General features: G+C 38.5%; 1 protein-coding gene across 1 annotated transcript in view; it reads right to left on the reverse strand.

Annotated features, from left to right (window-relative positions):
* The window catches only part of LOC126272634 (cytoplasmic dynein 1 light intermediate chain 2), a 105,354-nt gene that overhangs the window by 48,275 nt on the left and 39,691 nt on the right, over positions 1-17,388 (reverse strand). Inside the window, exons 3-4 of the mRNA XM_049975607.1 lie at positions 10,040-10,156; positions 1,662-1,892 (exon numbers count right to left, since the gene is read on the reverse strand). Of these exons, the coding sequence (XP_049831564.1) occupies positions 1,662-1,892; positions 10,040-10,156 (348 nt within the window). The remainder of the gene's footprint in view (positions 1-1,661; positions 1,893-10,039; positions 10,157-17,388) is intronic.

The following is a 17,388-nucleotide window of genomic DNA, read 5'->3' on the forward strand; positions in this document are numbered from 1 at the left end:
GGAATTATTATTAGATTAATTACAACTTTAGAGCAAAACATACAAGGGTTGGTGAAAAAATACAGAAACACTGCAGGAAATGCATGGTTGTACATACACACAGATGCTATCTAAGCCTGCAGCTCTTGCTGTTTTATTTGATACAAATGGTACCCGTACAATGTCCTCAATACATTGCAAGTGTCACGTCATGGTCAGAACAATGTTCTGTGTGGTGGCAAGTCCATTATGTTGGAGTTAAGTAAAATTGAACATGAGCAAATTGTTTATGCTCGTATTGAGGGTTCTTCCATAACCAAGGCAGCCAAAGTGTTTTGCTTTTCAAGAGACACCATATTGAAGATTTATACCACATACTAGGAAAACAGAAAAACATCATCCACTGAGCCTCAATGTGGACGAAAGTGCCTGTTGAGTGATGGTGACAGGCGGTCACTGAAGAGGATTGAGACGAAAACTAAGATGATGTGTATAAAAGTCACTGCAGAACTGAATTTGCACTTGCAAACCCTATCAGCACCAAGAAAATATGTAGGCAGCTCCAGAAGCTGAGAACTGTAGAGCAAGATGGAATTCTGAAACCACACATCAGTGACGCAAATGACCTTAAAAGGAAAATGTGATATACAACCAGACTAAGGAGCAATGGAAGATGTCATTTGGTTGGATGAGTCTCGTTTCACACTATTTCCAACTCCTGGCCAATTTTACATCACGTAAGTGAAACATGGTGGGGGTTTAGTGATGAATTGGGCAACCATATCAAGGTATTTCAGACACTCCATGGTTACACAGGCTGCATTACTGTCAAGGATTACATGACAATTTTGACTAATCATGTCCCTGTGATGGAACAATGTTTCTTCCTGAATGGTGATGCTGTGTTCCAAGAGGACAGAGCCCCTGTTCACACAGCTTGCATCATAGAGGACTTTTTTTTCAGCACTTGAGGATGAATTGTTGCATTTCACCAGCCACAGTCACCACATCACATCACATTACATTACTGAGCCTCTGCAGTCTACTTTTGACAGAAGGGTACACGATTGCTGTCCACCTCTATTATTGTTACCTGCGCTTGCCATTATTTTGCAGGAAGAATGTTATAAGATTCCCTTGAAAACCATACAGGATCTGTATTTATCCATTCTGACATGACTGGAAGCTGTTGAATGCCAACAGTTCTCTCACACCTCATTAGGCACAGTAATGCATTTTGTTTTTTGTGTTTACATATTTCTGTCCCCCCACCCCTACATTTTCTGCAGCTCCTAGATGCCTGTAACTGAATAGAGGAAAGTAATGGTACAAACAGAAACTGTCACATTCAAATTTTACAGCTCGCAACATTTTCATTTGAATTTGAGTACATATATAATCAATCGTCATTTCTATTTGACACATCTGCAGTTATACTGTAGAGCTAATTCTTCCTGCTGCCTCACTATAAAAGCTACAGAAAATACTGGAAGACAATAAAAACCCATATGATGATACCAAAGATATCAACAAGTATATTACTATTGTTTACTTCAACATTTATGCTTGCAGCATTGCCAACTCAAACCAACTATCAAAATTAAAGCACAATTCTCTAATAAAAAACTGTTCAAAGACTAATATATATTTAAAATATAAAAGTGTCTGTTTCAGTGGCATACATTTAAGCCTGTACTCTTGTAGTTCATCCCTTTTGAGCTTCAGTTTGTCAATGTGGTCCTGCAGTGCATATTCCCATGTCTGCAGCTGTTCCTGAATACCCCAAGGGGTAGTCATGGCAGCAACAAACATGACTAACGTATGTGGGAAGCTCTCTTCCGACAGCGCAAATCGGAGGAGGTGAGAGTGGGCTGGGTCACCGTCCAGGACCCATACACTCAAACGTGTGTGGTCTGAAACAAATTTTTACAATAAGGATGATTACAATAATACATATTACAAACAAATTTAAAAAAATGAGCTGCTGTATTTTGATTAATATTACATATTAATCATTTAACTTAGTGCACTCTGAACACCAAAATAAGGCACTCTGGGTGGGGGAGTGAAATCAGTCAACCAGTTGCATGACAGGTTTGTTAGAAATATTGACCTAGGTTTTGCCAATTTAACAGGTCAGAATGATACAAGCCTATCTGTCTCGAGAAATGAGATTTCACTACGTATCAACTGAGTATAGCTAGGTACATCTACTGCAGATGTGATCTCTTTATGTTCCAGAAGATGGTGCAGTAATGTAAGCATAGGAAGGTAGGAGATGAGGTCCTTACAGAAGTAAAGCTGTGAGGGTGGGGTGTGAGTCGTGCTTGGGTAGCTCAGATGGTAGAGCTCTTGCCCGCGAAAGGCAAAGGTCCCGAGTTCCAATGTAAGCATACTTTGAATCATTAAAATTTATTTACATGATTTTTAAATCTGTCCAAATCTTTATTTTGGTCTCCTGTAAAATTTACTTCTTGTGTTGTGGCTTAGGACAATCATTCTGATCTCTTCCATTATAAAATTATCTTCTTTTAAGGAGATGAAACTCCTAGAAACTACACAGATTATAAAAGGTTCAAGTACACCAAATAACAAATACAGATAAAATACTAGAAGCCACAAGTGCACATTTGCTTGTCATATCTTGTGTTCAAAATGTACTTTAAAATTAAGCCATTTGGCATTTGTCAAGTAAAAATTCACCTCAGATATAATAAAATAAGTCATGACTGTCAGATGATATCAGTGTGTAATTCACAGATGCAACTTGTCAACTGACTAATGTACTAAGGTCTGAAGCTAAGGTAACTTCCGTATAGAGTGCACAAGAAACGTGCAAATAAGTGTGCGAAGTGGCTTACATATCATCAATTGACAAAGTAGCGCACAATTAGGCTCACATAATCATGATGAGTAGCTTATGCCCAATAATTGAGAAATACAACAGTGTATCATTATCATACATTATAGGCCTTCCTTAACCAGTGCAATTCAGTGCATGAAATATTTTACAAATTAAATGACGATGATAAAAAAAAAATATTTACAACACGTCTTAAAACTCACTGCAACAGAAAGTATTATGTGAAAATATAATGTCATTAAAACAATTACAGGCACAATGGAAATAACTTCCTTCTCTAGCAACATAAACTGTTGTACCTCATATACAAATGGACAGCTAGTAGTGTTCAGATTCTAATTAAAACTCTTGAGACATGATGTCTTAAAATAGTTGTGAATGTACGATCTCTGTTTTGGTATAGCAACTGGACTGTAAACTATCTAGTGCTCGACAAGTAACTTAAGGGAATGTGTGTGAGGAAAACGACATCCTTGACATGTACACGCAGCCAGCAAACAATTGCTAAGCTGCCATGAGTAACCTCTTAAACTGCTGAGGAAATTCTTATTCAGTTGCAGCTGCTCATTTACGATAAAACTTAGCTAAATGTTGAAAAATCTTAATTTCCTCCAACAAATCTAATTTATTACCGTTTCTTCTAGTTTTCTGGGAGAATGTTCAGAATTTAACAAATGCTCTGTGTAGGTGGAATTATGTATGTTAGCACTTCCCCTGCCCAGCAAGTGCTCTCGATGTCTCACTTTGATCGCCTGCCTTTCCAGTTTATCCAACATCTGACAATTGTTGCACAACATTTTGTAAACACTTGAGTAGGTAAAAGGATCTTTTACGCCAAGCGAGTGCACAAGATTTTTTCTTCGGACTATTATTGGTAGAAAATGTAACCTTACAGCCATATTTTTTTAGTTAAAGAGGAGGCTGAACATGTATGAAATATTACCCAAAATAGCTAAACATTTTGTTTTCCCTTTTTCCTTCCTTTTATTACTACTAAGAACTGAATTTTTAGCCCTTTTATTAACTGGGCCCTGGTTGTCAAAGTGGCTCATAGCCATTATTACAATTGTTTCGGTTAATTTATTTCTGTAGACTTTCAGGGGATAGTAGCATAAACACAGCGAGGTTAATTGCTTAGTGGATGAAAACTACTTTCAGAGTGTGAGAGAGGTGCATTTTAGAATTTCCAATTTGTGTATCTAATCTAACCTACTTGCAAAGAAAAAGGAGAAAAGTAAAGGATTCTTTAACTTTTGTGTGTAAATGCCTAGCTAACAGACTGATGACGCAGTAGTTTAGTAGCTTTGGACACATCATCCATCATCCTAGCTAACTTGTTATGAGTGCTACCTTTACTATTCACAGTCTGGTAGATTGGATGTCTGTTCTTGTGGATCTTAAACTGGCTTCTCCAAAGAAAAGGCTTGAGATTCATATTCACTACCCATTTCTTTTGAAATTTCCCAATAATTTCTTTTTTTAGTATTACTTAAACAGTTCTCTTTTGATTAAAGGTTGGTTCTGAATTCCTTTTATCTGACTTATTAATACTTTACTGTTTTTCATTTTGCAATTAATGTTATTAATTAACTTATGCTCTTTAGTACCTATACTATCCTTATTAGTGACTTCTTTTTGTATGGTGTTACTGCATTCATGTGCTATCCTAACTTTTAAGAGATTCTTCCATTTTCATACTGTCTAGACCAATTCTGAGACTGATAACAAAATTTTCAGTGCCCTCCATACAGAAGTTATCTTAACTTCAGAGCCTTGTACATTCGGCGGTTGAGAAGTTTTATCCATGAAGTTCACACTGATGTCATCTGATGGCCATGATTTGTTTTGTTTTTGAGGGGAATTTTTACTTGACAAGAGCCAAACAGCTTTATTTTAATGACCTTTTCAACACAGGATGTAACAAATAAGTGTGTACCCTTTGCTTCTATTATTATATCTACATTCATTATTTTTTTACTTGAACCTTTGGTAACCAATATGTTGCACCTCTTCATGAAAACTGTAAAATTATTTATTGAAACCTACATCAAGGGTTCCAATATACCTGTGTTGCACAAATGGCTGGCCGATTTCTTCATCCTTTCCAAGATTATCATTTTACAGCTGCTGTTTACAGCCATGCTTTAAAATAAGGCAAATTTAATATAGTTAAGAGTGTCGGGGTAGAGGCGGTGGTGTGAACAGTAAGCAGACACTGAGAAATAAAGAAGGGAGATGCAATTTGGCTGTGCCCCTTTGAAAGGAACCATCCCACAGCAAAAGCATAATAAACCTAAATCTGGTTGGCCAAACAGCTATTACTGCAGGCAGCCTTCTTCAGCTTAACTACTTGTAATTTGTGGTTGCTGCTTCATATAATATACCACTGGGATCCTATCTGTCCTGTTGGAAAGGACTGGGCCTCTTGACATACTGTTTGTTTACTGAATGACAGGGTCAAAAGGGGAGGGATGTCAAATGCTTATTGCTAGGAATATGTTAATTTTCACTGTTGTCATCGATGAATCTGGTGGAAGACGCCATCGTTACTGTGATGCTTTATCAGCCAGGGTTTCAGTTGCCTCCAGCTTCATGCTTACAGTGCAAGGTGCAGTTGTTCTACAAGCAGACTGACAACCTGTCATAACTCACAACCAAGACAGTGAGAGCCAGCAGCCTAACTCCAGTTTGGTCAGCTACTTTGTTATCTTGATATCTCCTCTAATTTTTCTCTTAGTGGTAAAGTGGTTGCCTCACTAAAATATAGGCTTTTTTAAATGATATGGATCCGTGAAACTAATCATATTTTGTCAACATAAATTTAGTATGCTGACCAAGGACAGCTCACAGTCCACAATGCATGTGTGTATAGTGTGACCCATATCGCCATTACAGATCAGTACACTGTCACAGCTCATCTCTTAAGCCGCTGGCACTTGCACCATTCTATCGAACGCGGAGTTTCTGACGTCGTAGTGTGGAATAGCATGTTGGGAAGTCTTGCTGAACATGCAGAGCAATATCTAGCATGTCAGATATTCTCAACGTGCAGCTGAACATTGACCAATGTCACGGTAGCATAATGAATAGCATCACAGTTTTGAAGCAAGACAGAGAAAAGTTAATGGGTCGAGTGCCACTGCAGACTAATTTTTTTTTCTTCAAAGCTTCACTTTTTTCTAGGTTTTGGTACTTTATTAGTCATATGATGTTGTTGTTGTTTTATTATTCAGTCCTGAGACTGGTTTGATGCAGCTCTCCATGCTACTCTATCCTGTGCAAGCTTCTTCATCTCCCAGTACGTACTGCAACCTACATCCTTCTGAATCTGCTTAGTGTATTCATCTCTTGGTCTCCCTCTACGATTTTTACCCTCCACGCTGCCCTCCAATACTAAATTGGTGATCCCTTGATTCCTCAGAACATATCCTACCAACCGATCCCTTCTTCTGGTCAAGTTTGTGGCACAAACTTCTCTTCTCCACAATCCTATTCAGTACTTCCTCATTAGTTATGTGATCTACCAACCTAATCTTCAACATTCTTCTGTAGCACCACATTTCGAAAGCTTCTATTCTCTTCTTGTCCAAACTATTTATCGTCCATGTTTCACTTGCATACATGGCTACACTCCATACAAATACTTTCAGAAATGACTTCCTGACACTTAAATCTATACTCGATGTTAACAAATTTCTCTTCTTCAGAAACGCTTTCCTTGCCATTGCCAGTCTACATTTTATATCCTCTCTACTTCAACCATCATCTCTTATTTTGCTCCCCAAATAGCAAAACTCCTTTACCACTTTAAGTGTCATTTCCCATTCTAATTCCCTCAGCATCCCCCGAGTTAATTCGACTACATTCCATTATCCTCACTTTGCTTTAGTTGATGTTCATCTTATATCCACCTTTCAAGACACTGTCCATTGCGTTCAACTGCTCTTCCAAGTCCTTTTCTGTCTCCGACAGAATTACAATGTCATCGGCGAACCTTAAAATTTTTATTTCTTCTCCATAGATTTTAATACCTAGTCCTAAAATTTTCTTTTGTTTCCTTTACTGCTTGCTCAATATACAGATTGAATAACATCGGGGAGAGGCTACAACCCTGTCTCACTCCCTTCCCAACCGCTGCTTCCCTTTCATGCCCCTCGACTCTTACAACTGCCATCTGGTTTCTGTACAAATTGTAAATAGCCTTTCACTCCCTAAATTTTACCCCCGCCACCTTCAGAATTTGAAAGAGAGTATTCCAGTCAACATTGTCAAAAGCTTTCTCTAAGTCTACAAACGCTAGAAACGTAGGTTTGGCTTTCCTTAATCTTTCTTCTAAGATAAGTCGTAAAGTCAGTAATGCCTCAAGTGTTCCAACATTTCTACGGAATCCAAACTGATCTTCGCCGAGGTCGGCTTCTACTAGTTTTTCCATTCGTCTGCAAAGAATTCATGCTAGTATTTTGCAGCTGTGGCTTATTAAACTGATTGTTCGGTAATTTTCACAGCTGTCAACACCTGATTTCTTTGCGATTGGAATTATTATATTCTTCTTGAAGATTGAGGGTATTTCGCCTGTTTCATACATCTTGCTCACCAGATGGTACAGTTTTGTCAGAACTGGCTCTCCCAAGGCCGTCAGTAGTTCCACTGGAATGTTGTCTACTCCGTGGGCCTTGTTTCGACTCAGGTCTTTCAGTCGCTCTGTCAAACTCTTCACGCAGTATCGTATCTCCCATTTCATCTTCATCCTCTTCCATTTCCATAATATTGTCCTCAAGTACATCACCCTTGTATAGACCCCCTATATACTCCTTCCACCTTTCTGCTTTCCCTTCTTTGCTTAGAACTGGGTTTCCATCTGAGCTCTTGATATTCATACAAGTGGTTCTTTTTTCTCCAAAGGTCTCTTTAATTTTCCTGTTGGCAGTATCTATCTTACCCCCTAGTGAGATAAGCCTCTACATCCTTACATTTGTCCTCTAGCCATCCCTGCTTAGCCATTTTGCACTTCCTGTCTATCTCATTTTTGAGACATTTGTATTCCTTTCTGCCTGCTTCATTTACTGCATTTTTATATTTTCTCCTTTCATCAATTAAATTCAATATTTCTTCTGTTACCCAAGGATTTCTACTAGCTCTCGTCTTTTTACCTACTTGATTCTATGCTGCCTTCACTACTTCATCCCTCAAAGCTACCCATTCTTCTTCTACTGTATTTCTTTCCCCCATTTCTGTCAATTGTTCCCTTATGCTCTCCTGAAACCTCTAGTTCTTTCAGTTTATCCAGGTCCCATCTCCTTAAATTCCCACCTTTTTGCCGTTTCTTCAGTTTGAATCTACAGGTCATAACCAATAGGTTGTGGTCAGAGTCCACATCTGCCCCTGGAAATGTCTTACAATTTAAAACCTGGTTCCTAAATCTCTGTCTTACCATTATATAATCTATCTGATACCTTTTAGTATCTCCAGTGTTCTCCCATGTATACAACCTTCTTTCATGATTCTTAAACCAAGTGTTAACTATGATTAAGTTGTGCTCTGTGCAAAATTCTACCAGGCAGCTTCCTCTCATTTCTTAGCCCCAGTCCATATTCACCTACTACGTTTCCTTCTCTCCTTTTTCCTACTACCAAATTCCAGTCACCCATAACTATTAAATTTTCGTCTCCCTTCACTATCTGAATAATTTCTTTTATTTCATCATACATTTCTTCAATTTCTTCGTCATCTGCAGAGCTAGTTGGCATATAAACTTGTACTACTGTAGTAGGTGTGGGCTTCGTATCTATCTTGGCCACAATAATGCGTTCACTATGCTGTTTGTAGTAGCTTACCCGCATTCCTATTTTCCTATTCATTATTAAATCTACTCCTGCATTACCCCTATTTGATTTTGTGTTTATAACCCTGTAGTCGCCTGACCAGAAGTCTTCTTCCTCATGCCACCGAACGTCACTAATTCCCACTATATCTAACTTTAACCTATCCATTTCCCTTTTTAAATTTTCTAACCTGCCTGCCCAATATAGTCATAAGTATATATTATAATATTCGATGTTAGAGTAAATATTAGGATGCTATTTTTGAGGGGCGAGTTTGTTTGATTGGCTTGATCGACAGGACACCTTGCACTAATTGCAGTAAGATAGTTTGCCCTTTTTTTTTTTTTTAAGTTTTGTAATTCACATGCAGAGATTGTTCTACTGAGTAGGAACAGAGATCAAGTAAGAATGACCTTAGGATTTCATTGAAAAATGAGAATGATGAAATAATGTTTACCCTGCGTGGATAATTATTGAAACTTTCATCGCACTATTAGCAATGGCATAAGCCAATGTCCTCATTGGGCAGACATGGTACTTTCCTTTTTGCCTTATATCATTTTTATGGACATTGTTTTTATCTACAGACAGAGTAAGCCGATGGGAGTATGGACAAGCCAGGAAAGTACATTTTAATAGAGCTCATATAGGAATTTTAAGTTTGCCCATTTCATAAATAGTGTGATTTGTGAGCCAGGTACAGCTGACAACTGCAACTGGCGTGCACTGTGATCGCATATACCACAATGGGGCCCATGTACTGTGTGCACGAGTCGCATTGTTTCCGAGCGTTCAGCAGGTGCACGAGTCTAATAGTTTCATAGCGTTAGGCAGCACGCTGAACTCTACACGCTTAATGCTGATGTTCGACAGCATGGTCCGTGTAGCGACGGCTTAAGACTATTGGCTTGTGAAGCTTACTCATGGTATTTTTAATGGGGGAATTACTTCTCAATCCGACCACCTGAATTCCACATAATATGCTATCAATAAAAATTTGCTTATATTAACTATAACACAAATAAAACTAATGTTATTGTAATCATTTAAAGCTTGAAACAATTCATTTTGTTCTGCCGTGCAAAATAACCATTATATTACAAAAACATCGTAACTAAGAATCATTATCAAAACAGTGCAGTCTTATTGATATAAGTGAAACAATGTGTGTCAGCCAGTCAGTGAACATGTTTGTTTACTTTAGTTGTCCAACATGTCTCCATTACACATGCTACCCATAAGAAGCTTTGTGCAAATTACTGGAGAAGTGCGAGCCTCTTAAGGATGGGTCATTTGCATTCTGAATCTTGACAAAATTTTGCATGATATAGTTATAAAGGTAAACTCGTGCATATATATAAACTTTTATAATTACCATCTCTGTATTCATCTCTCACATCAATATAAGCATATTCTAAACCAGAGCCCTTCTTTGGATCCTCAACTCCTTGAAGTTTTGCTATCAGTGTTGTCTTACCAGATTCATTGTCACCTGAAAAAAAAAAATTAATTAATAGTGTGTCACTAGGAAAACACAAAACTCAGCATGTATTTTTGCTGGCTTACAGCTGAATTCTGCACTCAATATCAGTACCTGACCACTAACAAGATTACTGGAGACCAGATTTTTGTGAAAATCTGGTGTGGAACAAAAACTGAAAAGAATGTGAGGTGACATAAAATCAATTCCAACATTAACACAGAGGGGTTTAAGCAATTTGATTATAAATGTATTTTGTTACACAACAGACTTAATACAGATCAGTATTTACATCACCATATAAACTAATTCCTCCCCCCATGAACCATGGACCTTGCCGTTGGTGGGGAGGCTTGCGTGCCTCAGCGATACAGATGGCCGTACCGTAGGTGCAACCACAACGGAGGGGTATCTGTTGAGAGGCCAGACAAACGTGTGGTTCCTGAAGAGGGGCAGCAGCCTTTTCAGTAGTTGCAGGGGCAACAGTTTGGATGATTGACTGATCTGGCCTTGCAACATTAACCAAAACGGCCTTGCTGTGCTGGTACTGCGAACGGCTGAAAGCAAGGGGAAACTACAGCCGTAATTTTTCCCGAGGACATGCAGCTTTACTGTATGATTAAATGATGATGGCATCCTCTTGGGTAAAATATTCCGGAGGTAAAATAGTCCCCCATTCGGATCTCCGGGCGGGGACTACTCAGGAGGATGTCGTTATCAGGAGAAAGAAAACTGGCGTTCTACGGATCGGAGCGTGGAATGTCAGATCCCTAAATCGGGCAGGTAGGTTAGAAAATTTAAAAAGGGAAATGGATAGGTTAAAGTTAGATATAGTGGGAATTAGTGAAGTTCGGTGGCAGGAGGAACAAGACTTCTGGACAGGTGACTACAGGGTTATAAACACAAAATCAAATAGGGGTAATGCAGGAGTAGGTTTAATAATGAATAGGAAAATAGGAATGCGGGTAAGCTACTACAAACAGCATAGTGAACGCATTATTGTGGCCAAGATAGATACGAAGCCCACACCTACTACAGTAGTACAAGTTTATATGCCAACTAGCTCTGCAGATGAAGAAATTGAAGAAATGTACAATGAAATAAAAGAAATCATTCAGATAGTGAAGGGAGACGAAAATTTAATAGTAATGGGTGACTGGAATTCGAGTGTAGGAAAAGGGAGAGAAGGAAACATAGTAGGTGAATATGGATTGGGGCTAAGAAATGAAAGAGGAAGCCGCCTAGTAGAATTTTGCACAGAGCACAACTTAATAATAGCTAACACTTGGTTTAAGAATCATGAAAGAAGGTTGTATACGTGGAAGAACCCTGGAGATACTAAAAGGTATCAGATAGATTATATAATGGTAAGACAGAGATTTAGGAACCAGGTTTTAAGTTGTAAGACATTTCCAGGGGCAGATGTGGACTCTGACCACAATCTATTGGTTATGACCTGTAGAGTAAAACTGAAGAAACTGCAAAAATGTGGGAAATTAAGGAGATGGGACCTGGATAAACTGAAAGAACCAGAGGTTGTACAGAGTTTCAGAGAGAGCATAAGGGAACAATTGACAGGAATAGGGGAAAGAAATACAGTAGAAGAAGAATGGGTAGCTCTGAGGGATGTAGTAGTGAAGGCAGCAGAGGATAAAGTAGGTACAAAGACGAGGGCTGCTAGAAATCCTTGGGTAACAGAAGAAATATTGAATTTAATTGATGAAAGGAGAAAATATAAAAATGCAGTAAATGAAGCAGGCAAAAAGGAATACAAACGTCTCAAAAATGAGATCGACAGGAAGTGCAAAATGGCTAAACAGGGATGGCTAGAGGACAAATGTAAGGATGTAGAAGCTTATCTCACTAGGGGTAAGATAGATACTGCCTACAGGAAAATTAAAGAGACCTTTGGAGAGAAGAGAACCACGTGTATGAATATCAAGAGCTCAGATGGCAGCCCAGTTCTAAGCAAAGAAGGGAAGGCAGAAAGGTGGAAGGAGTATATAGAAGGTTTATACAAGGGCGATGTACTTGAGGACAATATTATGGAAATGGAAGAGGATGTAGATGAAGACGAAATGGGAGATACGATACTGCGTGAAGAGTTTGACAGAGCACTGAAAGACCTGAGTCGAAACAAGGCCCCCGGAGTAGACAACATTCCATTAGAACTACTGACGGCCTTGGGAGAGCCAGTCATGACAAAACTCTACCAGCTGGTGAGCAAGATGCGAAATACCCTCAGACTTCAAGAAGAATATAATAATTCCAATCCCAAAGAAAGCAGGTGCTGACAGATGTGAAAATTACCGAACTATCAGTTTAATAAGCCACGGCTGCAAAATACTAACGCGAATTCTTTACAGACGAATGGAAAAACTGGTAGATGCAGACCTCGGGGAGGATCAGTTTGGATTCCGTCGAAATGTTGGAACACGTGAGGCAATACTGACCTTACGACTTATCTTAGAAGAAAGATTAAGAAAAGGCAAACCTACGTTTCTAGCATTTGTAGACTTAGAGAAAGCTTTTGACAATGTTGACTGGAATACTCTTTTTCAAATTCTAAAGGTGGCAGGGGTAAAATGCAGGGAGCGAAAGGCTATTTATAATTTGTACAGAAACCAGATGGCAGTAATAAGAGTCGAGGGGCATGAAAGGGAAGCAGTGGTTGGGAAAGGAGTGAGACAGGGTTGTAGCCTCTCCCCGATGTTATTCAATCTGTATATTGAGCAAGCAGTAAAGGAAACAAAAGAAAAATTCGGAGTAGGTATTAAAATTCATGGAGACGAAGTAAAAACTTTGAGGTTCGCCGATGACATTGTAATTCTGTCAGAGACGGCAAAGGACTTGGAAGAGCAGTTGAACGGAATGGACAGTGTCTTGAAAGGAGGATATAAGATGAACATTAACAAAAGCAAAACGAGGATAATGGAATGTAGTCAAATTAAATCGGGTGATGCTGAGGGAATTAGATTAGGAAATGAGACACTTAAAGTAGTAAAGGAGTTTTGCTATTTAGGAAGTAAAATAACTGATGATGGTCGAAGTAGAGAGGATATAAAATGTAGACTGGCAATGGCAAGGAAAGCGTTTCTGAAGAAGAGAAATTTGTTAACATCGAATATAGATTTATGTATCAGGAAGTCGTTTCTGAAAGTATTTGTTTGGAGTGTAGCCATGTATGGAAGTGAAACATGGACGATAACTAGTTTGGACAAGAAGAGAATAGAAGCTTTCGAAATGTGGTGCTACAGAAGAATGCTGAAGATTAGATGGGTAGATCGCATAACTAATGAGGAAGTATTGAATAGGATTGGGGAGAAGAGAAGTCTGTGGCACAACTTGACCAGAAGAAGGGATCGGTTGGTAGGTCACGTTCGGAGGCATCAAGGGATCACAAATTTAGCATTGGAGGGCAGCGTCGAGGGTAAAAATCGTAGAGGGAGACCGAGAGATGAGTACACTAAGCAGATTCAGAAGGATGTAGGTTGCAGTAGGTACTGGGAGATGAAGCAGCTTGCACAGGATAGAGTAGCATGGAGAGCTGCATCAAACCAGTCTCAGGACTGAAGACAACAACAACAACAACATAAACTAATTGGTGCCTGCTAATGTAGATAAACGAGTTAATGTTAAGAAGACTAGCTGAAAAAGATGGCAAGCTCAGTCACTATGAGAACTGCCACCAAAAGGTAAGGTTCTAGGATCGAATCTAAGATCAGCGTACAGTTTTAGTCTGACTGGAAATTTGAAAACAGCACACCCTCCATAAACGAAAGCAAGATTCATTCTGGAAACAATACCATAGGTTGTGGCAAAGCCACTGCCTAAGACATTCTCTCTTTCAGAAGTGTTAGTGCCATAAGATATGCAGGAAAACTTCTGGAAAGTATGGGAAGTAGGAGGGAGGTACTGGCAGGACTGAGGCCATGAGGATGGTTTCAATTCATGCTTGATAGTCAGTAAAATAATTGCCAGCAAAAGGGAAGATTCTGGGTACAAGTCTTGGCCAGGCACATAATTAGTGTCAGTTAATTACATAAGCATTACATCATAATTACAAGAGATGGTCACATATAAGTGACAATGGGAAAAATCTCTGAATAGTCTAAGTATTTGTGTGACAAAAATTAATTTGTTGAAGGGAATCAACAATATTAATATCTTATGTTCATATGCATCTATGTATAAAAGGGTAATGTCCTGACTGACCAATCACCAAGCCCAAACCGCTACATATAGAAACTTAAAATTTGGTGAGGTATATATCTTTTACTGTAGGACACGATTAAGAAGAGATTTTTCAAAATTCCAGCCCTAAGGGGGTGAAATACGGGATGAGAAGTTTTTTTTGAAAATGTCACTATTAAGGCAATTTTAAAGCCAGACATACAAAAATTAGTATTTGGTTTCTCGGACAGAAATAAAGCAATACATGTTTCAGCACTTTCTGAAATTTAACCCTAAGGAGGTGAAACCTTTTTTTTTGAAAATGTATCATTATTAAAAAACTACTAAAATATTTTTAGTTCTACATCCATGAACACTAACATTTGACTTTGTAATTACACATTAAAAAAATGTGTTTCAGTGTTTTGGGAAATTAGATCCCTAATGAGGTGGACTAGGGAGATAAATCTTTGTAAATTGGTGTTTGGCATCTGTTCAAGATGAAAAAAATACATGTTCCACTGTTTTTGGAAATTCAACACCTATGGGACTGAAATAGGGTCAGACTAATTCACTGACTCATTACTGCCAAACCCAAATTCCCAAGGACAGAAACTGGAGAGGGTGTGGATCTTATACTGTAGGTACTGTTTAAGAAGGGATTGTTTGGAATTCCACTCCTAAGGGCTGAAACAGGGGATGAAAGGCATTTTGACAGTATGTATCTATTAACCCGCCCGGTTGGCCGTGCAGTCTAATGCATGACTTTCCGGGCAGTCTGTGGATGGTTTTTAGGTGGTTTTCCATCTGCCTCAGCGAATGTGGGATGGTTCCCCTTATTCTGCCTCAGTTACACTATGTCAGCGATTCCTGTGCAACACCTACACCACCTTTACTCTACCACGCAAACATGGGAGTTACACTCGTCTGGTGTAAGACGTTCCCTGGGGAATCCACCGGGGGCCGCACCACACAATAACCCTGGGTACGGTGTGGGGCGGTGGAGTTGTGGACCACTGCAGCTGCGGCAGGGACAGAGCCTCTCTGTTGTTTCTAGGTCCCCGGTTAACATACAATACGTACATACACTGTCTCTATTAAGGAAATATTGAAGCTAGAACTAGAAATACCGGAATTTCATTTCTCAATCGGAAAATAAGTATGTGTTTAAACATTTTTTAGAAACTCCACCAGTAAGGTGGGTAAAAAACAGGGGTGAAAGTTTTTCTGAAAATAAATAATTACTGAAAAACTACTAAGGGATTTTTAAGGCTACATCTATGACAAATGGTATTTGACTTCTCAGTTAGAAATTTTAAAAAGTGTGTATTTCAGTGTTTCTGGAAATTCAACCCCTAAGGGAGTGCAATAGGGGATGAAAATTTTTAAGAAAACATATTGTTACCTAAAAAAACATGTTAAAGCTAAATTTATGAAAACTGTTATTTTACTTCTCCGTTAGATGTAAAGAAATATTTGTTACGGGATGAAAGTTGCTATGGAAGTATCTCCACAAGAATACAGAAGGCATGGTTAACAAAACTTTGGACTTCTGCTTCCAAAATCGCTTTTTGGTCTGAAGTACATTTGGAAAAGACCATGCTTATATGGCAGTAATTAGAGTGAAAAACTTTGCAGGTGTTGCAATTTGTGAACAACATAAAAATTCAATCAAGTAAAAAGAACAAAATTTCTGCAGGCCATATGAGCGAAGCAGTGAGGTACTAAACCTGTGTGTGTGTGTGTGTGTGTGTGTGTGTGTGTGTGTGTGTGTGTGTGTGTGTGTGTGTTGCAATAAGGAAGTGCAACTAAGGGTGCCTTTGCATCTCTAACATCTTTTAGGTTGCCTAAGACAAGTTCTATGATCGGCAGCCACTTACATGGATGGGGATAATCTTACACTGAGAACACTAGCTAGACAGAAATAAGTGTCAGTCAGTCAAAAATGAACATATTTTTTCACTGCATGAAAAACAAAGATTTCCACACCGTTTAAGTGGTTTCTAAAATTTCTTCTGTCAATTGAAAAAACAGGTCCCAGAGTAGCAACTTAAAAAATCAAACACCTAAAGTGTAACGTGTGTGTTTTCAATTATATATTACGTTGTTTTAGGCTGTTTTTATTCACTTTTGAAGTTTCAGTGAAAAAAGGACTACTTTTACACAGGCATTTTATAGATGATAATTATCGTGGAATATAATTATCTATATGTTTCAAAACAATGTGAAAATGTGGGATTTCGCATACTTTTCTCAATCAGTTGTAACTATGATACAGGTAATAGAGGATTTAAACCATTAGACAAATTGTTCCCCTTTATAAAAACAAAAAATTAAGACATCTCTTACTTTTTGTTTTCTTCCTCACAGTCTGATTTAACAGAAAGCAGGAAAGCTGTATTTATGTCTTATGTGCTTGTAAAAACAATACTACTATGGAATCTGAATTGTCTGAATTTGTAATTTATACTCTTGCAGATTCAAACTACGAGAAAAAGTATCACTAAAGCTAATATCCTCACAGATAAGACAGCAGGAGGAGTCTCTCATACCCCACATACCAATGACCTCGACCGATTTATCCATTTACTTCAAGTCATGTCAATTCACAACAAGGCTTTGTTGTCTATAATAATGAACAAGGCTCAAAGTCAGTCACAGGGGTGAAAAGGAAATGGAAGGAGGAGGGAAAACTGAACAGAGAGAGGGGAGGAGGAAATGGAAAATAGAGGAGTGAGGATTATGCGGAGAGAGAGAGAGAGAGAGAGAGAGAGAGAGAGAGAGAGAATATCCGACTCCAACACATATTTAGCAATTGCAAAGCACTGGTGGTTTTGATAGTATTATTTGATCATGTCACTGCACTTGGCCTCACATGGCTGTTACAGGAAACACGCAGTGACATTACAATAAACAAGTTCAGCAGTGACTAAGGAAAACACATCACACTGTGAATGATATCAAGATAGTTGTGCATATATTATCAAGTGTTTCACATTTCTTCATGAAATATCATGATAAAAACTCACAATAAGTCCTATCTCCCAGGTACTATAATATTGTGGTTGACT

The sequence above is a fragment of the Schistocerca gregaria genome, chromosome 5 (assembly GCF_023897955.1).
Source record: "Schistocerca gregaria isolate iqSchGreg1 chromosome 5, iqSchGreg1.2, whole genome shotgun sequence".
Taxonomy (NCBI): domain Eukaryota; kingdom Metazoa; phylum Arthropoda; class Insecta; order Orthoptera; family Acrididae; genus Schistocerca; species Schistocerca gregaria.